The sequence below is a fragment of the Cygnus olor genome, chromosome Z (genome assembly GCF_009769625.2).
Source record: "Cygnus olor isolate bCygOlo1 chromosome Z, bCygOlo1.pri.v2, whole genome shotgun sequence".
Classification (NCBI taxonomy): Eukaryota; Metazoa; Chordata; class Aves; order Anseriformes; family Anatidae; genus Cygnus; species Cygnus olor.
Window position 1 is genome coordinate 70,420,402 of NC_049198.1, and position 27,255 is coordinate 70,447,656.

Genomic DNA, 27,255 nt, shown 5'->3' on the forward strand with positions numbered 1-27,255 from the left:
AGTGCAACAGCATTTTTTCTTTTAAACTAGTTTCACAATATTATTTGAAACATCATTGAAATAAATCCTCCTTACTCTTTTTTCTTGGCCGTATTAAGATTCAAAAAGCTGCTTCTTTTTCCTGTGCAAGTATTTTAAATAGGATAGGATATCAGCATTTAAAGAGGGTCACTGCTGTCTGTGTGACAATCGATAGAGTAGATAATATTAAGCATTGGCACGTAATAGGCTATTTCTCTGGAATCCAGTCACAGGGCTCTGAAAACATACCCTGCAGGCAAGACAAAACACTTTTACAGAAGTTGCCGTCAAAATCTGAACAACCGGTTCCCAGCCTGCAGCTGGAGTTATTGGGACATTTGGAATAGATATTGTTTCTTCGTTTTTCATGAGACACTGCAGAAAACTTAAAACTTAGCAAAAAGATGGTCAAAGATAACATATTGCATGTTTAAGCAGCAGGAATTTAAATTAGTTGATGAGCAGCAGGGAATAATGCCTATCACTGCATCCCGGAGACAGAGTAAAGAAACGTAACTGCATTTAGAGTAATCACACAGTAGAACTTCATTATAAAATATTATTTATTTTTTTTTAAATCAGGACTAAAAATATTTGCTTTTATATCAGTTTCTACGATGTTTTTTTAGGAAGAAGTTGTTACAAAATTACTATGTGCATTATTAGGAACAGCATTTCTAGGTAACTCACTGAGGAGCTTCTTATTGTTTTCAAGTGTGAAATTTGATTGATACAGCTGATACAGGAATCCAAAAGACTTTTATGGGCTTTTCATCTCTTCCTCCTCCCTTCAGTCCTGCTAGAGGGGAATAATTTCTGAGCGGGATAGTTTCTTTGAGGGGTGGACAGACTATCACAGCACAATACTAGGTTTGCTGTAATATCAAAGTTTTAATCCAAATGGAAGTTCAGGAATGGTAATCAGATGGACAGACCAGAGAAGAACATTACGCTCAAGGTCTTCTGGGTTCTACCTTATTGTGATACCTCACCTGTGGACATGTTTGCTTTGAGATTTTATGTTTGAAACAGCTGTTGTAAAGCAACCTATTTGTCTGTCTTCTAGGGTGCTAGCTAACTTGTTCTGTGGGGACTTCAGGATACTGTACATTTGACAATACTTGCTTTTTTGACTCCCTGTGTGGTTTCCTTATCCACAGTTACACATTAGATGGCCCTGCAACCATAGAGTGCTTAGCCAGTGGTGAGTGGAGCGTGAACCACCAGCAGTGCCTGGCAGTATCCTGTGATGAACCACCCCATGTGGAAAATGCATCGCCGCAGAGAGCCCACCGCCTCTTTGGTGATACAGCTTATTACTTCTGCTCAGATGGCTACAGCCTGGCCGATAACTCTCAGCTGCTTTGCAATGCAGAAGGGAAGTGGGTGCCTCCAGAGGGCAAGAAGATGCCCCACTGCATAGCTGATTTCTGTGAAAAGCCGTCCACTGTCTCATACAGCATCCTGGAGTCCGTCAGTAAAGCCAGGTTCGCAGCTGGCTCCATCGTGAGTTTCAAGTGCATGGAAGGCTTCGTCCTGAACACTTCAGCCAAAATTGAGTGCCTTCGAGGGGGTCTCTGGAATCCTTCTCCTTTGAGCATCCAGTGCATCCCGGTTCGCTGTGGAGAACCTCCCCACATTGCCAATGGCTATGCCAGTGGGGCCAACTACAGCTTCGGAGCAGTGGTGGCTTACAGCTGCAACAAGGGCTTTTACATCAAGGGGGAGAAGAAGCGGACCTGTGAGGCCACCGGCAACTGGAGTGGCAATTTGCCCACATGCCACCCAGTGTCCTGTGGAGAACCACCCCAGCTTGAGAATGGCTTTATTAAGGTATAAAATGAGTTTTCTCATCTGCCTGGTAGCATAGCAAACTGAACGTCTTCATAATTGATGCTGTGGGTTTTTTTTCTCTTCTTTTTTGCTTTGCTGTTAAAATTGTGGAAAGATGTGACTGGATGGAACAAATAAGCAAAGGGAAAAATGGGGGGATTTGTAGAAGAATCATGTTTAAAAAACACAAACACTTCCATGGTATTTCCTATCGTAAAATGGGTTTTCAGTTAGGAAACTCAGGGCATAGTATTACAATCAATTGATTTCCTTGATACCTCACTCTTCAGTCCATGTGTGGCTTTCCAAGAGCCATCTGGAGATGTATGAAGTACTATTGCCAGTTCACAAGCCTTGCTCTTTTTACTGCTGTGAAAAATATCCTAATTTGAAATAGATACATCACTTTGGGATAATTTCTCTGCTTTGGATGCAAGAACATTTCTTTACTGAGGTCAGAACTTGTCCTTTTTCTGTCAAATTACATTGCAACAATGCCTAAAATTAAAGATCTCCTTGTGGCAGCCCAAAGCTGTAAAAACTACTCAATCTGTGTTGTGCTTTGGTGCATGAGGGTAATACTGTGGCAAGGAAGATCAAAACATTATTGTAAAGATTCAGTTTAGAATTTCTTAAGCATTTTCCTTCTGAACTTTTTCCCTCCTTCCTTAAATCTAGCCACCAGGTAATCTACATTTTTTAAAAACTGTGTTTTTTTTGGGCATCCCAATTCCTACATAAGCTTTCATCAGCTATAGCGACAATTTCTGTTCAGACTCCCACACAGATATGTCTTCTAAATAATGTATATCACTCTGTGTTGTCTCGCCTAAGCAGGGTTACTCCTCCAGATACTCCTTCTGTTAGAGATATTTTTTAATATTGCAGTCAGAGCTCAGCCTGCAACTTTGAGGAGCTTCTCAGCTGCCTGCTCAGGACCCTCCAACAGCACATGTGGCACTTATAAAAGTCTCCTGGTAGTACACCTGAAGGCTCCAGCCTTGAATACACCTGTAAGCTAAAGAACCAGAACAGCAATAGGCTAATAGTTTCCTAGCAGCTTCTCCCAATATGTTTCTTTTCTGTCTTCCTGTCTACATAACTTTTGACCTTAAAGGTCAGGAAGGGAGAAAGCAGGAGGAAATACTTTCTAGATTTGCCTTTTAGGCTTTGGGTTTTCTCTTTTCCTCTGATGTTGTGTTCAGATTTCCTGACAGCAGAGTGTAGTATTTGAGGCAAGACATGCTGTGTCTGTTACTTACATTCGTTTCTTTGCAGACAGCCTTGACCGCTGCCTGGGATTCAGCTAGAATCTAGACTGAGAAAACAGAAGTAACACTATCACTCTCCCTGTGTGCCTGTCGTGCACCTTCATTTCAGATATGTCCGTGTCTCATCTGTTTTACAGGAAACAACTGGACGCTTCTTTGAGAATCAGGCCAATTATCAGTGCAAGTCTGGCTACCACCTGGTTGGGAGCTCGCTGTTTATCTGCCAAGCCAATCGGCAGTGGTACAGTGAATCACCTCCTCGCTGCATTCCCCTCAGCTGTGGAAAGCCACCACCCATCCAACATGGCTACTCCAAAGGAGAAACCTTTGATTTGGGCTCCAAAGTTGAGTTTTTCTGTGATGAAGGCTACGAGCTGATTGGAGATGTGTCTTGGACGTGCCAGAAGTCTGGGAAATGGAACAAAAAGCAAAGCCCAAAGTGTGTGCCAACAAAATGTCCAGAACCACCCTTGGCAGAAAACCAGCTAGTCTTGAGGGAAGTGACTAATCAAGTTGGTGTTGTACAGTTCTCCTGCAAAGAGGGTTATGTTTTGCATGGCTCCTCTGTACTGAAATGCTTGCCCTCTCAACAGTGGAATGATTCCTTTCCCTTCTGCAAGGTTGTACAGTGTCCTGCACCTCCATACATCCCCTTCAGCGACCCCTTGACTTCATCCCTTCTTTTTGGTAGCACTGTGAAGTACATCTGTGTGGATGGGTTCTTACTGAAGGGTGAATCTACTATCAGATGCCAGGCTGATGGCTCATGGAGCTTGCCTTTGCCAGAATGTATTCCTGTGGAGTGCCCCCAGCCAGAAGAAATTCAAAATGGCATTGTTGATGTGCAGGGCCTCACCTTCCTCAGCACAGCTCTCTATACATGTAAACCAGGCTTTGAACTGATGGGGAACACAACTATCCTCTGTGGAGAAGATGGACAGTGGCTTGGAGGAAGGCCAGCTTGCAAACCCATTGAATGCCCAAGGCCTAAGAAGATCCTCAATGGCAAATACTCATTCACAAACTTCCATTATGGGCAGACTGTTAGATATTCCTGTGACAGAGGTTTCCAGCTCCAAGGGGAGGAAACGCTGAGCTGCCTGGAGACAGGCGAGTGGAGTACAAATGTTCCCTCCTGCAAAGCCATAAGTTGCCAGCCCCCTCAGCCTATCGAAAATGGCTTTGTGGAGGGTGCAGATTACAGCTATGGGGCCATGGTCATTTACAGCTGTGTGCCTGGCTTCCAGCTCTCTGGCCTTGCCATGCAGACCTGTGAAGAATCAGGCTGGTCTAGCTCCACTCCATCTTGCCTCCCCACAGACTGTGGCCTACCTCCTCACATTGACTTTGGAGAGTATGTGCAGGTGAGACACGGGGAAAGACGCTCAGACCAGGAGAGCGTTACAGAGAGTCCCTCCCTTTCACACATGCTGCTGGCTGGCAATTTGAAGGGCTTCAAAAGTTCTTTGAAAGAGAACAGTGCAATGCAGCTGACCACTTTCTTATTCGGAACTATCATTTTATACACATGTTACTCTGGCTATGAGCTCTTGGGAAACCCTGTTCTAGCTTGCCAAGAAGATGGGGTCTGGAATGGCACTGCCCCCTCCTGTGTTTCAATAGAATGCACATTGCTGTCTCCTCCAGAGAATGGAATTTTATATTTCACTGAGAACACGCTCGGTAGCGTGGTGCAGTACACCTGTAAGCCAGGGTTTACACTTGTTGGCTCGGACACACGGCTGTGTTTGCCAAATCGGCAGTGGAGCAACACTGCTCCGTACTGCAAAGCGGTAACATGCAGCTCACCTACCCAGCTGATGAATGGGAGCATAAGAGGGGAAAACTACACGTATGGGAGTGTTGTCTACTATGAGTGTGATCCTGGCTACCAGTTAAATGGCCCCGCAGAGAGGAAGTGCCAAGAGAACCAGAAATGGGATGGCAGTGAACCGATTTGCATCCCTGTTTCCTGCAGCCCACCACCAGTTCTGGAGAATGGTCAAGTGTCTGGAGAGGAGTACACATTCCAGAGGCATACAGAGTATAGCTGCAACGAAGGTTTCCTGTTAGATGGGGACAGGAGTAGAGTCTGCCTTGCAAATGGAAGCTGGAGTGGAATTGCTCCAGTTTGCAAAGCTGTGACCTGCCCCATGCCTCTGCCTCTTGCCAGTGGGAGAATTATTGGCTCAGATTTTGGCTTTAGGAAAGAAGTGCAGTATCACTGCAACGAAGGATACAATCTGCAAGGAGCGTCCACACTCACCTGTCAGAGTGATGGTACCTGGGATTCAGAAGCTCCACACTGTGAGCCAGTCATTTGTGGACCTCCTGAAGACATCTCCCATGGCTTTCTGAACGGCTCAGACTTCACCTATGGGGAATTTGCCCAGTATGTGTGCTTCCCTGGCTATGAGCTGCATGGTAATCCTTCACGGCAGTGTTTGTCCAATGGCTCCTGGAGTGGAAGCCTTCCATCCTGCCTCCCCTGTGAGTGTCCTGAACCACAGATCCAGAACGGGGTTGTCCTTGGTGAAGATTTCAGCTGTGGGAAGAGCACCCAGTTTCAATGCCTGGAGGGCTTTAAACTGCTAGGGCCTTCCGAAATCACCTGTGAGGCAGCTGGCAGGTGGAGTTCTGGGTTTCCTCGGTGTGGGCAGATTTCCTGCGGCTCCCCACCCATCATCCCCAACACGTTTATCAATGGGAGCAGCTCTGCAGATGAGAACACCATCATATATACCTGCTTGACAGGTTTTGTCATGCGGGGGAGTCCAGAACTGACTTGTGTGGAGACGGGTGTCTGGAAGAAGCCATACCCAAGCTGCGAGCTGCTAAGCTGTGGCCCACCACCTTCTGTCCCCAATGCAGAGGTTCTTGGGAACACTCATACCTATGGGAGCAAGGTCCAGTACAGGTAAGAACACTGCTGCCATTCTGTTTCCATAGAGTCTCTGAAGGAATGAAGATGGGAAATTTATGCACCCTCAATTAGTGCACGTTTTTAGAAGACCTGGAAGAAAAGTTATGCCTTATCGTACAAGTAGATAGACAAAACCCACGTTCCTATGCCCATAAAAAATATTGTTTGGACCACTGATAAAACTTCAGCAAGGTATTTCAGCATGTTGGGCTGCACTCCTCCACCACTTTGGTTTCCTGTTCCTCTTTGCTTTCCTCCTCTCCTCCTCTGACACTCTGGTCTGTAGGGCATGGATTTTTTTTCCTCTTTTGGCATGCCTTTTACCTCCTCTTCCTGTTTCAGCTACCTAATGTAGCACAGAAGGGCTGATCTCCTGGTCCCATTTTCTGTACTGCAGCATTGCACTGTCAACAAGTGTTGTTGATGCACAGTTATTCCTTTGTCATAGACGAGAAAAATGTGTTTCTGTTGGTTTCTTGGAAAGTGCACACTGCAGATCTCTTTCTCCAAGGTGGGGAATTCCTTGGCAGAAGGGGAGATTTTAGCAGTAAAAGCAATAAACAGTAAGGGGCAGAACTGTGAGATTGCATGTGGATGAGTTTAACAGAATCAGACATTCCTGTGCATCTTTAACAAAATGAAGGGGGTCTGCCAACCTACAACTAAACCCACTGCTGGCCAGATCCTGCAAGCCAGTTGAGTTGATCTTGGTCAAGCACTGCATGGCACAGAGCAAATCAGCCTGAAACTTCTAAACAAGCAATCTGTGATCAGCATAAGGCTCGGTTTACTCTTGGAAGAAAGTGAGATCATCTTTAGAATTGGTGGTTGCATATGGGATATTCAGCAATTGGGAATCGAGAACCTGCAGTAGCATTTGGCACTCTCACAGTTTACTTAACCAAAAGCCCTCCTCACAAAGGAAAGGGCAGGGACTGCACCAAGGTATTCACTATTCTCTAAGCACTAAAGCTACCAACTCACTCTCCCTGGTGGTGCTTCAGCAACGTGAAGCAGCTGGAGATGAAGTCTGAAACTTCCAACTCTTGCAACAGGATAAACTCAGTCTAGGCATGCTTCTTGCAAGGTTCCCTTGAAATAATAGAGAAGTCACCAGGTGTGCTTATGAACAAGTAACGTTGAAAAATGTCTTTGAAACTTGCGGATCAGTTTGTCCCTAGCTATGTCCATGTGGTCAGGTGTTAATGCTCTGTTGCAGATGCCTGGAAGGCTACACAATGGTGACAGAGGAGGATGCATGCACTTGCCAGGAAGATGGACAGTGGTCTCCTCAAAGTATTTCCTGTTGTCCCAGAAAGTGTCCACTCCCAGGAAATATCACCCGTGCAATAGTACTTGGGGACAACTTCACTGTGAATGCAGACATCACTTTGTCATGTATGGAAGGCTATACTCTGGTGGGAGCAAGCACATCTACATGCAAGGTAAAGTATTATCTGCACTGTTTTATTTTGCAGGCTCTGTTGAATTCAAGAGTCTTCCTCTTGCCCTCACTAGCTTTTGGCTCTTAATTGCACACAACAAAAAATGTAAAGCATGTCCTGTAAAATATAATATATATGCCTTCTTGTTCGCCAGTAAACACGTAATAGACTTTCAGAACTGGAAATTAATGCTCTCTTCTGTTAAAACTAATGCTGTCCTTTAGAAAAGCATTCCTTTTGTCACATTTAGGAGAGTAAATCATGTACTTTTTGCAGGATTAGTACTTTTTCTAAGCAAACGATCTGTTTGCTCCTAAAAAGATCTGTTGAAGTAAGAGTAATTGTGTTTGATGATTGTCTGTTCAGGTATTAGACCTCCTTTAGGACCTGGGCAGGCAGCTGAAGCACTCAGCCATAGTAGGAGACTTTCAGCTAAGAGAAAAGTATAGAACATGGAACTGAACACCTGTAGTTTCATTCCTCTCTTGATGGGTTCCCTGAGCTATTAGATGACTTTGTATAGGTGAACTTGCTTTTCAGGTTTCTATTTCCCCTTTTATATTTTGTTCTCTCTGTCTTTCATGGCAGGGCACTCCTTTCATAGCTGAGCTCCAGTCTTTGTTGACGTCTTAGAAGTGCTACTTATATTACTGACTTTCTTTAAAGATTTCACAGATTACATTAACTACATCAGTGTGCCCACAGCTATTGGATGTTTCTGCTACTATTTTCCTAACTTTTTCATTTGGATATGAATTTAGCATATGGAATGATGCATTCACGCTTTTTATCACACTTATTTTTCAGGAGAGTGGTGTTTGGGTGCCAATGTTTTCTGATGACATCTGCATTCCTGTGTCGTGTGGGACCCCAGAATCTCCAGAGCACGGATTTGTGGTTGGCACCAAATTCAGTTATAAAGACTTGGTTCTTTATAAATGTGATCCTGGCTATGAATTACAAGTAAGCAAGCTCAATCTCTAGCATTCTAGAGCTTTAGTTGTCCTTTCTTCACTGTCCTTATGTAATGACTGTGAGAAAGTATTATGCCTGCTCCATATAGATATATTTCCTTAGCTGCTACAGAAGTTCAATATCTGCTTTTGTTGTTGTCTGTAGAATGCTCCTGGTATGTCTGGGGTATTACATGAATTAGTTAACTGTGTAACTGAAGCAAATATAAGCATCCTGTTCAAAGGCATGTATTCAGCAAAAACCTTTCAGTGTTGTTTTTTTTTTTTTTTATAGCTGAAGATTATTTCAATCCTCAAAGTACAGCTTTTATGTTACTTCTGTGCAAAATGATACATACTTGTGACCATAAATCATGGAATTGTTAATTTCTCGCATGTGCTCTCTTGAACTATCTCTCTGTTCTCAGTTAGATCATCTTCTTCCCTTTTCCAATCCCATAACATTCCAAGCTCTATGTCTTCTGCATTCTGCCTTCGAAACTCAAAGCTCCTGATAAATGGCACTGCCCTCAGTTCTGTGATACTGCTGGATGATGTGGAAGTGATTTGTCTTTTTTGATAAGACAGAGAGATTGCAGTTTGTTTAATGGCAGCTTTATTCCCTGGTGGAGATGTGAACAAAGTCCCTTCCTGTCTACTGTTTTTATTAATGAGCATTGGGCTATTGTTCCTTTCTGAGCTCTGGAGCACCACTGATGTCCAGTTATCTGGATTCATGCTAGCCAATTCATAGCAGCTTCATGTGTTTTCAAAATTGCAGTGAGTTCAGAAATGAAAATTCATTGCTGAGGTCCAGCATGGTCTTCACCATCCCCAGCTGATGGCAAAATATGGGACTATCCTGTCCAGAGGCATGAGATAGCAATGAGAGGTGCTGTCTCTTAACACTGCACTTCATGAGTACCAAACAAAATGCATTGCTTCCTTGTTACGGTGGTAACTCTGATAATAACTACAAACTTCATACACCCAGATGGGATTGCATTCACTTGGTATTTCAGTATATTTAAAAAGGAGAGTTTAGAGAATTCACAGGTAACAACAAGTCTAATTTCCAGACAGAGACAGAGAAGACAGATAGGTAGAATTGCTGTTAAATGTATTTTTGGCGGTGATAAACCAGTGCTTTTTTATAGTAAAAGATCGATCCGTCCTTTGTACGCCAGCTTCGCCACCTAGTGTCGGTGTGTTTCCCTCTTGTTAGAGGTCCTGTGTTTTTCTCTCCAGAAAGCAAAATACATTGGCTGTAATGCCTTACAACACTCATTTCAAACAGCTGCCCTTGTCAGTGGGTTTGCATTGTAATGAAAGTACATTACTTCAAGGGACAAATTTAAATGTTGTTCTTCATGTCTTGGAATAAAATACAAGATAAATCTTTAGGTATAAATTAAGTATATCTTTAACTAACCATAAAATGTGCATGTAAGCTATAAATAACGTCATTTATAAGTGAATTTGAAGCATGAGTGCTTGGGACATGATCACAGTCAGTACAGTATGTTTACAAACCATAGGCTTATACTATTGGTGGAAAGAATGCAAGTTAGATTTTCATTAAGTGAGTACTAGAAGGAGAAAATGTGCCATCATAACACATTTCTGGGAACAAGAATGGCAAAACTGACAAAAACAATGATACTCCAGGGATAAGGACAAGGAAACTGACTAACTGACCCACAAGCATTTGGTTTATAAACAGTACCCTGCAGTTTGCAGGAAGGAGTTCTAGCCTAAACTCTCCTCGTCAACTTGAGCTGTGAGCATTTAACTCTGTCTTCATATGGGTTGTACATGGAGGGAAGACACACTGGCATCGCTGGATTCCAGAGCTGTTGGGAGAAAAAAGGATTGCTAAGTGAAGCTGTTCTTTGAGCACTGTCTCTTGTTTCGTAGGGTGATACAGAACGGACTTGCCAAGAAGACAAGCTTTGGAGTGGCACAGTGCCAGCATGCAGAAGTATGTTCCATCTGAGTTTGTCACTTGATGAATTTGGTCAAGGGTGTTTTTAACCAGAAGACACTTGTGGTTGTGTTGCTTGATTTATAATTCATACTGTCTTCATATGTCTAAAAATCGTCAGTGAGTACCACTGATAACACAACGGGAGACATGCAGAATTGCCGTTTTGTGCAGGTAACAGTGTTAAGGAAATCAATACAGCTTTCCACTGCTGTGCCCCTGTACCTCTAAGAAAGCTGGGCAAACAGGTAGCAAAGGGGTTGTTGTTGGATCCTTCCATTTACATACTCTTTACTTCAGACATAGGGCTGCATGCACAAAGGAGCCTTTGACACATTCCTTCTGCTGTTTTAGCTTTTTGCATCTTTAGATGCAAACTTTAGTTTAGTGGAAATTGTTAATGATGTGAAGAAGTTAAAACATTTTTTATTAACTGCATGTTTAAATAAGATGAGATACAGAGAGTTCAGAGAAACATCAGAGTTTCTCTGAAACTCTACACAAATAAGGAGTAGCAATGACAACTTGAAGAGCTGTTTTCTTGTATCAAGTTCCTGATACAAGAGATTACTGTCATATTACTTTAACAGATTATTGTCCATCTCAGAAGAGTAATATCTGAAATTTAAACAGCTTTGCCACTTGAGGTCATGGTTTCTCGGGTTGCTAAGATCGTTTGACCACCACAGTCACCCAGAGCTGTGGGTACTAAGCATCCTGAACTGTAGCTCTATGGATACTCTTTTTCAAAGGTACTTAGTTCTGTCTGATTCCCTCTGCCTGCAGTGCCAAAACAGAAGCTGTCTACATAAATACTTACGTGCAGTTCAGCTGTTGGCTTCAAGGCTTCCTGCCCATAAAGCCACAATGGATTTTGTCTTTCAGCAGTATCTGAGAGCACTGAATATTGTTCTGCTGCTGTTCTGCTACTCAGGAGCAAATATCTGGGAATGCCCATATAAACACCGGGTTCTTTCCCTGTTTCACAGGGTAAAAATGTGGAGGAGCTGGGAGCAGGACAGGCTATATGCACTGTGTCTGGAGTATATTTCTTATGTTACAGGAGTATCATGTGGGCCGCCAGAGGCGATAGAAAACGGATCTGTTCAGGGAGAGGAGTTCTTGTTTGGCAGTGAGGCTTTTTACAGCTGCGACCCTGGTTTTGAACTACAGGGACCAAGCCGAAGGATTTGCCACGTTGACAAAAAGTGGAGCCCCTCTGTTCCTTCATGCAGGAGTAAGTAGCCAGCACAGCAACATGGTGGCAGTTTTCCAGGAGGGCCAGGAAACTGTCATGGTACTTTTGCTGGCTTCCACCTGATCTCCTACTCCATTTGGGGATGTAACAGGAGGAGCCAGCAGAAAAGACAGCTGAGAAGTTCTCACTGGCAGTTCCTCTCTGATCTGAAGGGAGCTCCTTTTGACATAAGAAAATGGAACAACCATAGAGCTGTGCTCAGGTTACTAGAGGAGAAGTGTGGCCTGCTCTATTTGATTTGCTTTGCACTGTGGGTTGCAGGGCCTTGAACATCATGTGCTGAGGTGATTTGTCTCTGCAATGTCAAGGCTAATATATCTTGGTCCCTGGTATGTCTGGAGATCAAGACTCTGCTCCTTAGGATCAAATCTTGGTCCTGTGAAGCAGAAGGTGATTAATTGTGCGAGCATGGAAAGAAGGATTTATGATTTATTTCATACAGGTTATAAATAAAATGCCCAAATTTTATAATCTCTACCAATAAATCATTTTCCATCTTTTCATGGTGATGTCATAGTCCTACTGCTTGTATTCCTTTCTCTTAGCTTTGACCAATTTGCATGGTCTGTGCAATAGGGACGGGACAGGGGACAAGATCTTCTTTAACTACTGTCATTTTTCCTGGGGACATCCTGAGGCTGTCTTTCACTGTACAGGGAGCAGAGAAGTCTGAAGATGCATCCTCTGCATCTTCAATCAGAAGAAACATTCTGGATCACTGATTGCTTACTACACTGTCAGATACACTCAGGCAGGGTCTCTCTCAGGTGTCTGCAGCCTGAACCTCAGGAGAGAGGGCAAGCAAGGCATTATATAACCTTTCTCATACAGTACTTCACAGATTCTTTCTTTCTTCCCATCTTTCCTTTAATTCAGTCTGTGAATAGAACTGCAGACAGTGTATACCAGCCAGACAGAATGGGCTTTGTTGTTTGTATAAAACCAAAATTTTTTCTTCTCTTACAGGAATTACTTGTGGGCTGCATCCCTCAGTAGAAAAAGCAGAGGCCATTTCTACGGGAAGCACATACAGAAGTAATGTAACCTTTGTGTGCAGCGCTGGGTATCATCTTGTTGGACCCCAGAACATCACATGTCTTACCAATGGGAGCTGGAGTAAACCATTACCATCGTGTGAAGGTAAACATTTGGTGTCATTGCCTGGCACATTCTGATCTGGGATAAGCACTACCTCCCCCCATGTGCATGTGTATCACATAATCTAGGGAGTAAGCTGCTTTCTGGAGACAATTCTGTAATGTCTGTTAAAAATTGTGCCTGAAAAATGAAATGTCTCAAAAGGAACAGTGCCTATTACCAAACCATAAGGAGGCTTAGACATCATTTTTCCTTAGGTCTTAATCTGCAATTTTACAGTCTTAGTGAGAGATGACATTGCTTATCATCTGAGAAAATTGAACCATTAACTAAAGGTGATGGACTGTGAGGACATGGAACTTCTCCCAGCAGCCTTCTGAAGTCAGTTGTTACGTTGATATTCTTTCTCTGAATTTCGGGCCCCAAACCCAGCAACAGGATTGTCTCAAGGACAATATCAGCAGCTCAGCCTTTATCTCCACTCCTCACTTGAATAAATACTGTGAGTGCATGACATACTGTTTTGCACTTAACTGCTTTCAGATGCTCCCTTGGTAGGTCCTGTTGCTTGTGCCAAGCAGAATAAGTGTCGAGCAGGAATTGTCTGTATCATACAGAGTGGGCAGTAGTTGGTGGAAACAAGGCTGTCAACATAAAAATGGAACAAAAACTTAAGATCCCAAACATGAACAGATAGCCACCATTGTTGGATGACTCTGTTCAACATATAAAGTGTATAGAAGCATAGTAAATTGCAATATCATTAAGTATGAGTATTCTCCTTTCCTGGCCTTTTAGCCATGAAAGGACAAAGTCTGGGCTTCACACTATTCCTTTCCGTTCAGAAACACATTAGTCCATTTTTTGCTCATCTCACTTCCTTTCTGTTGTTTTTGCGGCTGTTTTTGTCCTGCCGCACATACTCTGGCCTCCTAAGCTAGACTCCAGATCCAGCACTCTGCTTGCTTGCCTTAGTTGCCCCTTGCATTCTCACATGGAGCTGGCTTGCAGATGTCTCCACAGCCAGCTGCTCACACAGATTCAAAAGGGACCGACATGCTGTGACAGCTTCACCAAAGTAAGACAGATAAGGATCTTCTACTCAAGGCAGGTGTTAGGTGCCTGTCACCAGAGCCATGAAAACTGCACGAGGCCTAGGGATCATCAGATGCTGTGTTCAGCAATCACACAGTGTACAGCTCGCTGTGCACTACAGTACTCTTAATGCTTTGCAGACCGTCTTGTAGCAATCTGCAAAGTTGGTAGGGGTTGTCCACATTGAAGAGGAGGTTTCAAATACCTAGACAGGCACCTAAGAGAAGTCACACGTGAGCAGTGCTGAAATAAACAAGATATCAGAAAAGACTGCTTGAACAAGGTTGAGCATGGCCACTTCTCCCAACTTCTCTCTTCCTGTTGCCTGATGCCCTTATGTCCATCTTTGCTAGTTTAATCTTAACTCATCCTATTATGCAGACCACCCAGGAAAATCGAATGGAAAACAGGATGTAGAACAGAGTGTCTTGTGTAGCAGTGGTAACCTGACTTGGGCTGTCTGCTTGCTGGCTTCAGAAACACAGCGGAGAATCTTGAGGGGACCAAATAGTAATTTAAGTGTTCAGCACCTTACATCAAACCCATCCTGCATCTAATCTGGTATTTCTTGTCTGTCAAAAAGGAAGTTGCAAAGGGCTGCAAGTTTCTGAGGTATCTCTTAGCAGTGAGAAGGAACCATTTTCATGTTCTGCCCCACTTACCCCAGTACAAGGCCATAAATGTGTCCTTCCCTATCTCTGCCAAATTTTGCTGACCTGATAAACGTGTGGCTGTGGCTTTTCTTTATCACTGGGAGGAGCTCCTTCCCTAACTTGACTGCACTGCCTTACTGGGGCTACTGAACTGTCCCTCAATGCTCTTCATGATTTATTAGTGTGTGGCTGCTACTTTAAACATACTGTGTGAGTAACTCAGGAACTGTTGGAAGTCCAGGTCTGATATCAAGCTGAGTTAATGAGAGCTCTTCCTTTGCAGAGACCAGATGCAAAGTTCCACTTTCCTTGCTGAATGGGAAGGCGATTTATGAAAACAATACAGTTGGCAGTACTATAGCATATTTCTGCGAGAGAGGATACAGCTTGGAAGGAGAACCTGCAGCAGAGTGCACAAGGGATGGAAGATGGAGCAATCCCTTGCCTCTCTGTAAACGTGTGTGTTTGCTTTGTAATGAAAAAGAGGTCTCAACTTTTAAGCATTAAAGTCTAGGTTGCTCTTCATTTAAACTGACAGTAACTGAGAGCAACTTCTGCAGATATTTGTGGAGATGCACTGTAATTTTCTTCTGGAGTGGCCATGAGCAGAATTTGTCACTCAGAGTTTAAAAAATTGGTTTGACCCACATTAGGAGATATGTTGGTGTGCATCCTGTTTTTACAAAGGAACAAAGGAAGCAGTTGCTGAGAGATGTTAAAGCATTACCTTGTCTGAGTGTATTTTTCTGATAGTAAAATAACAAGCTGTGTTCTGCATAACGCCCTTTAGTTGGAAAGCTGACATTAAATGGAGTCAATTGGATTCAGCGACTTGATATATGAGGAGCAGGTGAGAGAAAGGTGTTTGTTCAGCCTTTGGAAGAGAAGGCAAGGAGAGATCTTATTGTTGTCTGCAAATGACTACTGGCAGGGTGTAAATGAAAAAGAGCCAGACTCCTTTCAGAGGTGCACAGTGGTAGGATGTGAGGGAGTGGACCAAAAGCTGCAACAAAGGAAGATTCAGTTGAGTGTATGCAGAAACTTTTCACTATGATAGCAGTTGAATTCTGGAACAGGGTCCTGCAGAGGATGAGAAATGTCCATCCTCAGACATACTCGGATGTCAGCTGTACAAGGCCTAGAGCAACCTGACTTAGTCGGCCCTGCTTTGTAAAGAAGGTTGAACTAAACGCCTATATAAATTATCCTGTGATTCTATGAAATAGCACCTTATACACATGTATACTGTGCATGCACAGCCACAATAGCCATCATTGTTGCTGTATCTGTTTGCAACTACTTCTAAGATCTACTGTTGTCTCAGGGTAGTAATTGAGACATTTTAGTTTTTGTACAACAGAGGACTGACTCAGAGGATTTTAGTTTGAGGAATCTGGCATTAATCTGTGCTGTAAATAAGGTCCAGCCTTCTCCAGATTCCTCGTGAGAGCAATAAACCATGCAAAAATACCTCAGCAAGCTTACAGGCAGTAATAAATAAGGTTATCAGAGAAATTCAAAGCTCTAATGTCTCTATGCAAACACCTGGATTTTATGCTGTTTTCTATTGATCCAGGCCCTCAGAACAACGAGTGGAATAAGTTTGACTTTTTTAAAAGTGGAGTAGGTCTTACTTTCTTATACCAAAGTTATGGTAACCAGGAAGGACAGGAGAGAATGGCATGATTGTAACATACATGATACTCTCCACTTACATCCTTAGTATATCTTCCACCGACTTCAACAGAGTATGTAGCAAGTCATGTGACAGCAGAGAATCAAACCTTTTAACTTTATTTTAAAATCCAAATCTCATGACTTTACATCAAATTACACATGGGACTTGTGAGTAGCATCCATTTCTATTGTTCTTCATATGATCTGATTTTGAAATTTGCAGAAATAAAGTTCTCTCTTTCTTTCTTCCTTTTCCTCTTCCCTCACACCTTTTCTTTGAACAGCAAACCCTTGCCCCGTGCCTTTCATAATCCCAGAGAATGCCCTTCTCTCCGAGGTGGATTTTTATGTTGGGCAGAATGTCTCCATCAGGTGCAGGGAAGGCTACCAGCTGAAAGGGCAGGCTGTGATCACCTGTAATGCCGATGAGACTTGGACTCCGACAACGGCTAAGTGTGAAAGTAAGTACAGGTGTTGCAGTTCTGCAAGGACACGGTCCGTTTTTGTAGGGCTGGTGACACATCTGTATCACACAGGAGCATAACAGCACAGACATGTTAGCAGAGCTCTCTGTCTAGATGCAGTTATCCGTAAAGAACAGCGTTTTTATCTACAATTGTCTTATGGAGAGCTGGGTTGCTTCTAGAGACCCTGGCTCATAAAAGCAACCAAAGAAGCTCTATAAAAGAGCTATATCTTCTTTCTAAGGGAGTTATTTCAGGAAAAAGATCCAGAATAGGTCTATGAATTGATGCCCCAGGTGCACTCATGCTACTGGCCTTTAGGCTCTGCTGTAATTTTCTTTTCAATTTACCTTTTGCAAGCAATGCAGCTGGGTTTGATTGTTGCATACCCTGAATGTCTTGTGAATGATTCCAGTGAGATCATGTTGAGACAAGGGCTGTAGGGAGAGGTGTTCTTTCATTGTATTCATTGACACTGATACAAGGCATGAAGTCCTTTTTCAGGCTTTTTGGCTTCTTACAAGCAGTATTGGTTAGTGCAGACAATGACATCGCCTCACTCTGCAAACCCAGTCTCATGTATTTCCTAGGACCATCTGAAAGTTTCTGCAGTGTCTGGTAGATTCAGTCATTGTTGCATTACTTAAAATTGCTGTTGCTCGTCCTCTCCACGCTTTGGTCTTCTCCATCCTTGCTGGTGCTCACAAGAGAGTACAAACAGGTTCACCCTGTGGGTACCTGCTCTGTGGAGAAGTCCTGCTTGCTGCATTTTCATCAGAGATGTCTCAGCATCTCCTGAGTCCTGCGGGCAAAGCTGTTGGAAACAAAAGAGTTGGAAACCATGTCATGCAGGCTTTGTAGCTCACCAGCCTCTGGGTGATTTCTTTTGTTTAGAGATATCTTGCGGGCCCCCAGCTCACATAGAGAATGCTCTCATCCGTGGTAGCTTCTATCAGTATGGAGACATGATCACCTATTCCTGCTACAGTGGTTACATGCTGGAGGGGCCTCTGCGAAGCATTTGCCTAGAAAATGGAACATGGACAACACCACCTACCTGCAAAGGCAAGTATTTTTTTGAACAGAAGTATTTCTTAACTAGCCATAAGCATGGAGGTGTCATCCTAGCTGCAGTAGAAACAAAAGCCAAATTCTTGCTGGTTTCAGTGCAGCTGTGATTTCACCCCAGGCATGTTAAGTGCAGGGTGTTGCTTTATTTCCAAGTGAAAGAGAGGTCATCCTGATTTTTTCTCTCTAGTCCTTACTAACCCTATGGTTTCTCTTTTTTTTTTTCTCAGTGTTTTTTTTCTCAGTGTTGTATCCCACACTTCAGATTCTCTTTCCCACATCTTTTGTAAGAAGGATACAGAACTAGTCATCTTGTTGACATGCTAGGCTGTTTCAAACAAAGCACTCCTGGTCATTTTTTCAAGCACTGCATAAAACACAAGTAAGAGATCGAATGGGTGGTTGGCCTTTTGCTGTGTTTAGAGCTTGGCAGCTCCTGAAAACTCTTTTGCAATAAAGTACTTAAGGATAGGTTGGTACAGCTCACTAAATAGTGCACACTAAGTACTGCAGAAAATTTGTGATTTTAACAAAATACCAAGTACAAAGTCTTACCTTCCCATCCTTGACTTCTATAAATTACAGAATTAACTCTTTCACACCGAAGATTTGTAGAAATGATCAATTTTAAGCAGAAAATGGGGGAAACCAACACAAAACATAGATGACAAACTATATAGTTAAAAACAGATATAAGAATATTCAAGCACTAACTGAAAACAAAGGGTCACACAGCTGTTATGGAAGAGACCTTGCCATCTGCCATTTCCCTACCAGAAGCTTGACTAGCCCTACTGCTGCTGGATCACTGTATAGCTGTGTGAGTTAGCTGCAGCCTGAAATCTTACCTCAGATGGTGTAACAGCCACTAGAGTACAAACTGAGCCTTAGGTGTTCTGTTCAGAAACATGAGCATTAGAAGTAAAAACCTTAGGGCACATCAGTGGCAGTCATAAGCAGTCACATTCCCAAAGCTCGAGAATTCCTGCAGAAGAGAATTGTCCCCCTGTACTCTGCTCTGGTGAGGCCGAACCTTGAGTACTGTGTTTGGCTTTGGGCCCCTCACTACAGAAGGGACATCGAGGCCCTGGAGCATGTCCGGAGAAGGGGTATGAAGCAGGTGAAGGGCCTGGAACACAAGTCCTGTGAGGAGCGGCTGAGGGAGCTGGGGTTGTTTAGTCTGGAGAAGAGGAGGCTCAGGGAGACCTTGTTGCTCTCAACAACTACCTGAAAGGAAGGTGTGGGGAGCTGGGGGTTGGCCTCTTCTCACAGGTAACAAGCAGTAAGATGAGAGGGAATGGCCTCAAGTTGCACCAGGGGAGGTTTAAGTTGGAAATGAGGAGACATTTCTTCTCAGAACAAGTGGTCAGGCATTGGAACGAGTTGCCCAGGGAGGTGGTGGCGTCACCATCCCTGGGGATGTTCAAGGAAAGGTTGGACATGGTGCTTAGGGACATGGTTAGTGGGAGACATTGGTGGTAGGGGGATGGTTGGACCAGACGATCTCGAAGGTCTTTTCCAACCTTAATGATTCTACGTGCCAGAACATTGATCTGGAAACATCAAAATCACAATCAAAGTTGTCAGGTCTGCCTCTGCCCTTGCAAGTGTCTCAGCATCGCATGTCTAAAATTGAAGCAGCAATACTTCCTCCCTCCACTGCCATCTTTCTGTTTAGATCAGAAACCCCTTGCTGTTGGAGGTTTCTATACAGTGCTTAGCCTGAGTAATCAGTGTCCCTTTGGTAGTGTTTTTTTTATTGTTGTTGAATTCTGCCACCAAAACATGGATGTTAAGACCTAGATAATTTGAGTTGCCCTCCTTTGTGAAAGCAGGCTCTCTGTTAAAATTCCAAATGTAATAGTTAAAATTGCCTTCCTAAAAATCACAGATCAGCAGGTTGTTTTGAGGAGGCACAGAGCCAGTAAAGTGGATTTGTAACTCCTGAACTTTTCAGGAATAGAGAAGCTACTTCTGAAAACCATGTTTTTGCTAGTAATGTGCTCATGGTTTGGCATTGCCCCGAAGAGTGGGCTGTCAAGCAGCCAAGTAGAGGAGATTTGTGGTAAAAGCACCCGAGTTATTTCAGATGCCTGGAGTTATCCACAAGTCCTTTTGGAAACTTACCCTCACAAACAATCAAGTCCTTTTTGAAAAGCTTACTTAGGATTTTATTATTTCCTTCTAAACTGTGGAGGCTACAGAATTCAAGGGATCTCAGCACAATAGCTACTCTACCTAAGCTAGGTGTTTGTTAGCAATTTCTTTTTATGTTATCTCCAGATTGTAACACTGTGCATTCTTCAGCTGCCTCCTTAATATCATCAGTTTTAGTTTTTATTCTTATTTACTAGTTTTTAGTTACACAGAACACTACCTTATGCCAAGGGCTGTAGTCTTCTGCTAAAAGAGGTTCTTGCCATTGTTGGCTAACAAACTGAAAGGGATGATATGCAAAAAACTGCTAAACATCCTGTTTCCAATACCACTGAATTCATGGGACTATTCAGAGGAATAAGTGTTGGGATTATTTTGAAATACAAAGTGATGAGGTGGACAGATGATCAGGGTAGTGCAACTAAACGAAGTGGAAAAACCTGCCTTTTGGTATATTAAGGGAGAAAAATAACAATTTCCCTCCTCCTTTCACCTAAAAGGGAAACTAAAAAGGACCAAAGATGCTTCTGAGGGGACTGATGTGTTTTCATGACACACGTCAAAATACTCTTCCAGAACTGCTTTATAATTCATTTGGGGGATTTGCCTAACAAAAGGCCTACAGGACCCAAGCCTTTGTGGTGTACATCAGAAGCAACATGAAAGCACTGTTTGCAATGATTCATCCTGCATTTCTTCTCTTTGGCTCTGTGAGCTGATTATTAATATGTCCTAAGCCTGCTTGAAACATACTGGCCCGGTTGAACAGGTTAGTTAACGTAAATATTGTAATTAAAAAGCAGACTTTGTTGGCTTCTATGGAAGAGCTGTAACCACAGCTGCACTTGGCTGAATCACTACTAGCTAGTGATTGCAGGCCAGATTCCGATCTGAGTTTCAGGGGTGAGAAGTATTAGGCTGGATCTGACAAACATAAACACCAGTGGAACTCATCAGACTTCACAGATTCACACAGCTTGTTGAACTCCTCTGTCTCCTCTCTGAAATGCTCTAAAATCTGTGTCAGGTATTTGCTTTCTACCCATGTCTTGTTGGCTGGGAGAGGTCTTCTGGCATGGAGCAGCTAACCAAAAGGTTGGTACCCAGCTAGCAGATGAGCATTCTGAGGGGCAGCAGAGGCATCAGGAAACTGTTCACTTGCTACCAATAAAAGTTTTTTGGCAGAAATGAAATCTTTTTTTTTACCTCTTCTTACACAAATTGGTCTTGCTGCAGTGTAATGGTTGGAAATAATTATCAGCATGGATTTATAAAGTGTGGAGTCTCAAAGATTAAGACTGATACTGTGGATGTGAGATGTGCTACCAGAAACTGAAGTTGCAATTAATGATTCCCATTTCTTCTTCAGTAGATCAGGACTGCATTTCTCCTGCTTGCTTTCACAGAAGTAGAAAAAGAGAACAAGATCCCAGCTTAATTTCTTGCTCCAAGCCTTCCTCTATTTTTGTCTGCTGAGTGAATAATAATCCCTACAGCTACAGACACATAGAGCCTCTCCCTGTGTAAACTGGTGTATAACAAGAGCACACCTAGGCATGGTACTTACTAATTCTTCAGAGTTTCACAACCAGGGGTCCTGGGCAAAAATCCAATAGAAGCATACCTCTGACTGAGATCCTGAATCCAAAGCAACTTCTGCAACTCATGAAATGTCCACATCTTCTCCATCAGCAGCATGAGAGAGAATAAATTGCAGAAACCACGTGGGGGGTGGCCTTGAATTTAACTTGGCTTTTAATTTATATACCAGCCCTTTACTTAACATCCTGTTATACTTTCATGGAATATCTTTTCAGTGGTCTGGATCACAGACGCCTTCAAAACTTCAAATACTTTTTGATTCAACTTTCATAATTTTTCATTGCACAGAAGAAATCTATTTGGCACACTGTTCCACTTCAGTCAACACCTAGAGACAAGCTGTCTGTATATTCTTAGATATCTTTACAACAAAGATCGTTCCAAATACCTCTGAAAATATTGCAACTTCTGTGAACCTGTCAGGGCATAAGGTCTCTTCCCAATCTCATTATCAGATGACATTTGATGGGAAAGTTCTTGAGTTTTTAAAAAAGCTAAAGCTTCAGCTAAGGCTTTCAATGGACTCCAAGCTGTAACTTGCAGCTTGGCATGGTTTAGTTGCAGAGTGACTCAAGTTCTGCTCTGTCAGTGCAAGATTTGCATTCTTTCCAGTGTGGAAGTCAGGTCTGAACCAGTGTGCTTAGCCACTGCTTGTAGTTAATACTAACATTGAAAAAGATCTGAAATACTTTCAAAGGCTAAACAGCCTTATTTTGCTCAGCTAGTAACTAATTGAAGATAGGATGCAATTAACAGTTCAGACTGAGTTTCCTGAGGTTACTCTGTGTTCATAACTACCACTAATTAGAAGTTTGTCTGATTACTTATTTGTTCTGTAGTACCATCTAGAAGCCACATTTTTTGATCTTATGTATATGGCATGTACGTGAACATGAGAGGGATTGTACTTTCTCCAATGATCTTTAAGTCTAATGTGTTTGTACTTAGCTTGCCACCCAGTTTTGTAAAGTAGTCCTGGTTTTCCTGGAAATATTAGCCAAGATACAGTGCAATGTTGTACAAAAGATGATGAAGTCCAAAGCCTATTGAGTTCAGGCAACTTACTGGGATGGTGTGTTAGAGCCCGCTTCAAATTCGTCACTTGTATGATCAAGTATTTATTAGCAGGTATGTGAGCCACAGAAAAGCAGTCAGCATGAATGCTGAGTGAGGTTTATAATCATGCTTTTGGTTCCACAGGTAAACACTTTGCTGTGCCACTGTTGCACCCTTTGTAGGGCACTCCTCATTACTCTGGATGATAGTGCAATAAAAATTCCGTGTGCAACCGCAGTGTTTTATCTCACTTTCGACAAACCCTGTGTTGTGCCAGACAGCATTATCTTGGTGCTTCATACCAAGGTTAGAAGGAAGCTTGATTTTATCAAGAAGAGGAAAAAAATGGGTAATAGTTTTTGTGGGGGGGGAAAAACAAGTAAAGCACAGTATTAGCCTTGAAGCATTGTCCAGATAATTTACCAGACCATTCTAAAAACATATTATTTTTCATTCTTGCCATTGTTCAAGGACATTAATGGGTTGTTTTAACGGTGCACTGTAAATAAAGAGGAAAGTATTATGTATGCTTCCCTCCGTGCTCTTGCTTACCATACCTAGTCACATGCACACAGCTAGAAAATGATGTCGCCCTTGAAATCAAAACCAAGTTAAGCTTCTGAGCTTTACTGTGTCTGTTTGTCCTGCATGAAACCTTACAACTGCAAAAATCTGTCTAAGATTCTGAATTACTGATTTTCTAATTAACCTTCTTGAGATGGTCATGAAATTGTTCTGTTTTCAGCTGTCTGTCGGTTCCCGTGTCAGAATGGTGGAGTCTGTGAGCGACCAAATGCCTGCTCGTGTCCAGATGGCTGGATGGGTCGTCTCTGTGAAGAGCGTATGTATCATCCACAAGTGTAATTTTTAAGGATGTTTTAGGTGAGACAAGTGAATTTACTGCTTAGTGGGAAAATTAAAGGCATAAGAGCCAAAAACATAAAAATCGTAACTTCATTCTGCTTGACAAATTAGACTAGAAATGACTAAGCAATTGATTGTTTCTAGACAAATGGCCATCCTCTAACACCAATAAAAAGGTAATACAGCTGTGATAGTAATAGCTGCTCAGATAATAGCTGTGGCACCTTTTCCGTCCTGTCCTTCGTGACCTGTGTTCCACTGCCCCACAAATGCTAGGCTGGCTTTTCCTGGCCTGGGCCGCTGTGTAATTAGAGAACTGGATCTGTTCTGGTTGGGAACAGCCAAAGCTGACTTCTGGGTCGGTCAGAACTTCTCTGGGTGGCATTGGAGATGCCAGGTTTTGCCATATTTCCCATTTCTTTGGCAGTGCTCTTAACACAAAGGATTGGTGAGGTCATGCCCTTATGCTGGCAGTACCACCGTAGCCAAGCATTCAAACTCGGCCCTGTATGTTGGACGTTTTCAGTAGGAGGGGGGTTGAGCCCTGTGCCTGGCAGAATTGTGTTGGGAATGCCACAACTGATTTCCTTACCTTAACATTAGTAACGATACCTAATGCATTCTTCAGAACCAGAAGACAAATTCTGTGCCCCTAGACATTTTGATCTGTCATCCCAGTTCTGACCGTTTTCCTTTATGGGGAAAATGAACAGACAGCTGACTAGTTAGATTACAGTTTAGGCAGACACAGGCAATAGCCCTCTTTTATTTTTTTTCTTTATTTTGACATAGGTAATGAGGAGAAAAGGCTTTCCACAATTGGTTAATGCCACCTTAATTCTGCAGTATTGCTTGTCAAGCAAGGTACAGCAGTGAACAGAAAAGATAGGTTTAGTCTTTGGTACTGAGGGCCTGTTCTGGAAGTCAAAGGGCTTTTTGAGTGCTAGCAGTGAGCGCTGATCTGTCAGGGCCAAGCCCCAGGTGAGGCCACAGAGTTTTGATATAATTCAGTCGCTTCCTACCTCATTGTACATTTCACAGATAGTAAGACAGGTACATCTTTCTGAGAAAGGCCTGACCACCTTGAAAAACATGCAGAGCACTACTCATTTAATGATATAGACAAGAGTAAATCTTGGTGATATAGATTAGTCCCGTGAACTCCCAGAATTTCACCATTCCTTTCTTACCCAAGCTGACTGTACCTGCTCAGCTTGATCTCTACTATGCAGCAGAAGAGGAAGAAACTGCGTCCATCAGTCCTCTGCAGCCCCCATCCATCCTCCCAGAATAAAAATCCCTTAGAAGTGCCTCACATGGGTCCAAATTCAAGGCCCAGCTCAACTCTTGCTCCTGTGAGAGCATGTTCACACAAGTACTCCATTCAGTTAGGGTAGTAGAGATGGTAATTTTATGAAGGTTCTTAAATCATAGAATCATAGAAATCATAGAATGGCCTGGATTGGAAGGCACCTCAAAGATCACCCAGTTCTACTGCCCTGCCATGGGCAGGGACACCTCCCACCAGACCAGGTTGCCCAAAGCCCCATCCAGCCTGGACTTGAGCACCTCCAGGGATGGGACACCCACAACCTCTCTGAGCAGCCTGTGCCAGGGCCTTACCACTCTCTGACTGAAGAATTTCCTCCTAACCTCTAGTCTAAATCTCTCCTCTTTTAGTTTAAAACCATTTTCCCTCATCCTGTCATTATCTGATTGAGCAAAGAGTTGCTCCCCATCTTTTTTGTAAGTCCCCTTCAAGTACTGAAAGGTATTTAAATCTTTTATATACATACACCTTTATGTACAAAAGTACATAAATCACAAACAGTTTGCACATTGCAACATTTTGCAGATGTCCTCATTGGCACAGCATAGGTTGATTGGTCATGGGCCATCAACTACTTGGTATGACGCAGCAGTGCTCTGGTGTCTTTGTTCCCCAAAGCTTACAGCCACAGTCAGCCCGTTGCACCCAAAATGCCTTGTACTGCCGGAGCTGTCTCTCACTGCGAGGCTTGTGGTGTCACCTGTCCCAGCATGTTTTCCCTGGTCCAGACCAGGGCTTTCCTACGAGCAGCATGTAGTTCCCTTGTTTTGGATGTTGCACTGTGGAACCCTAGGGAATCCAGAAATACTCCAGTTACTTGTGATTAAAGCGTGAACTGATTTTTGCTAACCACCATTGCAGAGGTGGGCATTGTCTATGGGTATTACAGGTGAGAAACAAGCAAACAGGCCTGGCTCCTTTCCAGTGAGCACAGAGCCTACAGGCATCTCGAGGACTCTAGAAATTGCTTCAGTCTGTGCGTTGTCTGTCACCATTCCTTCTCTTCTGTGCCCACCAAGCCAGTGGTAGTTGCTGCTCGTGCCTTGTGGGTTGATTGTGCTCAACTTCTCTGATGCTGCATACAAACACCTCGAGAGTAGAGTTTCTAAATAAATGTAAGTTCTTTTCTTACACACCTTCCTCTGCACTTGCAGAGATTATTATTCTCACTGGTTCTCTTCCCTTCTCTTTAGCAATATGCATTCTGCCGTGTCTCAACGGAGGTCGCTGTGTGGCTCCTTACCAGTGTGACTGCCCCGCTGGATGGACTGGATCACGGTGCCATACGGGTAAAACGCCTTTTACCTGCATTTTTTTTCGCATTTTTTGTGACTGCTGTCAATACATAGCACAGTTTACTAAGGACTCTGTAGCAACTCATAGGCTTCTCACAGGAAAACCCAGTCCTACAATAATATTCCCTGAGCATTTGCTGTCCTCAGCTGCAGACTATTTTCAGAGTAGTCCATGATGCATCTTAACAATCCTCAGAGAAATTTAGTCCCAGAAAGGACAAACAGCATTCAGAAGAGGGCTGTCTGCAAAAAGAAGTACAGTAGCGAGAGGATAGTATATGAGTTTCACAAAAGAGCCAGGACATTGTTTATGTACTCACTCATTACTGTACGTATTTCACCAGTGGACTCAGAAGCAAGTTGCAGGTTTTGCTGAGGTTTCTCACCGCACAGCTGTCTGGTGTGGGGGATTCCCACTTGGTGCCTAAGTGCAAAGATAATAAGAGATGGCAGAGCAAAGCAAGGATGTATTTAAGGATGGTTGAGTTTAATGGTTTCATGGATCACTTAGGTATCACCTAAGTTCTGTGAACAAACATAATGTGCAGAGTGGATCTGTTGCTTGCACCTAACTGAGTTTCAATGGCATGTAGCACAGCAGGGTAGTCAGGGGAGCGATTCTAGGTGCCAGACCTGTGTCCTGGCAAGTCAGTTTGTGTTAGGTGAAGCTGATTTGCAATTACGGGTAATATTTGAACCAAGGTTTGGCATACTTGGCTCCACAAGTCTGAACAAAAGGCAGCTTTTTAAAGACTTGTCCCTGTAGAAATAGCCAATAAAACTCATAGTGACAGAGTGATCATTGAAATGTCTTTCAGTCATTACTGAATCTCAATCATTAATAAATGTTAACTACTTTTTTAAATTATTATAGAGTTTGCTCACTGTATTTTTGTTGTTCAGGTGCACCTTAACTGAGCGCTAACAGGGCCTTAACATGAAAGCTGGGCTTTCAAGTGGTTAATTGGGTGAACTCCAAGAAGAATGCATGCTGTTGTTAATGAATGTTCATGTTCAAAATTTCAGAGTAACCAATTTAACTCAGAACTGCTGTTTTTTGAAGGGACACTAGCCTAGCACGTAATGCCGTATTTCCTCAAGTATTTTGGAAACATTGCAGCTGTAACAACACAGGTGTTTGAGGAGAACAGATGGCTTTTTTAGTTCTGGGCCAGCAATTCAAATCTGTTTAGGCTGACTTGCTTCTC

The 27,255-nt window shown here is 43.0% G+C and overlaps 1 protein-coding gene across 5 annotated transcripts in view; it reads left to right on the forward strand.

The window, feature by feature from the left end:
* The window catches only part of SVEP1 (sushi, von Willebrand factor type A, EGF and pentraxin domain containing 1), a 127,438-nt gene that overhangs the window by 93,982 nt on the left and 6,201 nt on the right, over window positions 1-27,255 (forward strand). For 2 of the 5 annotated variants that reach the window (XM_040540192.1, XM_040540195.1), the window contains 12 exons: window positions 1,182-1,854; window positions 3,263-6,042; window positions 7,268-7,493; window positions 8,301-8,456; window positions 10,364-10,427; window positions 11,494-11,667; window positions 12,655-12,828; window positions 14,818-14,991; window positions 16,496-16,672; window positions 17,570-17,740; window positions 23,304-23,399; window positions 25,946-26,041. In XM_040540192.1, coding sequence (XP_040396126.1) covers window positions 1,182-1,854; window positions 3,263-6,042; window positions 7,268-7,493; window positions 8,301-8,456; window positions 10,364-10,427; window positions 11,494-11,667; window positions 12,655-12,828; window positions 14,818-14,991; window positions 16,496-16,672; window positions 17,570-17,740; window positions 23,304-23,399; window positions 25,946-26,041 — 4,961 coding nt within the window. The remainder of the gene's footprint in view (window positions 1-1,181; window positions 1,855-3,262; window positions 6,043-7,267; window positions 7,494-8,300; window positions 8,457-10,363; window positions 10,428-11,493; window positions 11,668-12,654; window positions 12,829-14,817; window positions 14,992-16,495; window positions 16,673-17,569; window positions 17,741-23,303; window positions 23,400-25,945; window positions 26,042-27,255) is intronic. The other 3 variants (XM_040540193.1, XM_040540194.1, XM_040540196.1) reach the window with 3 other exon arrangements.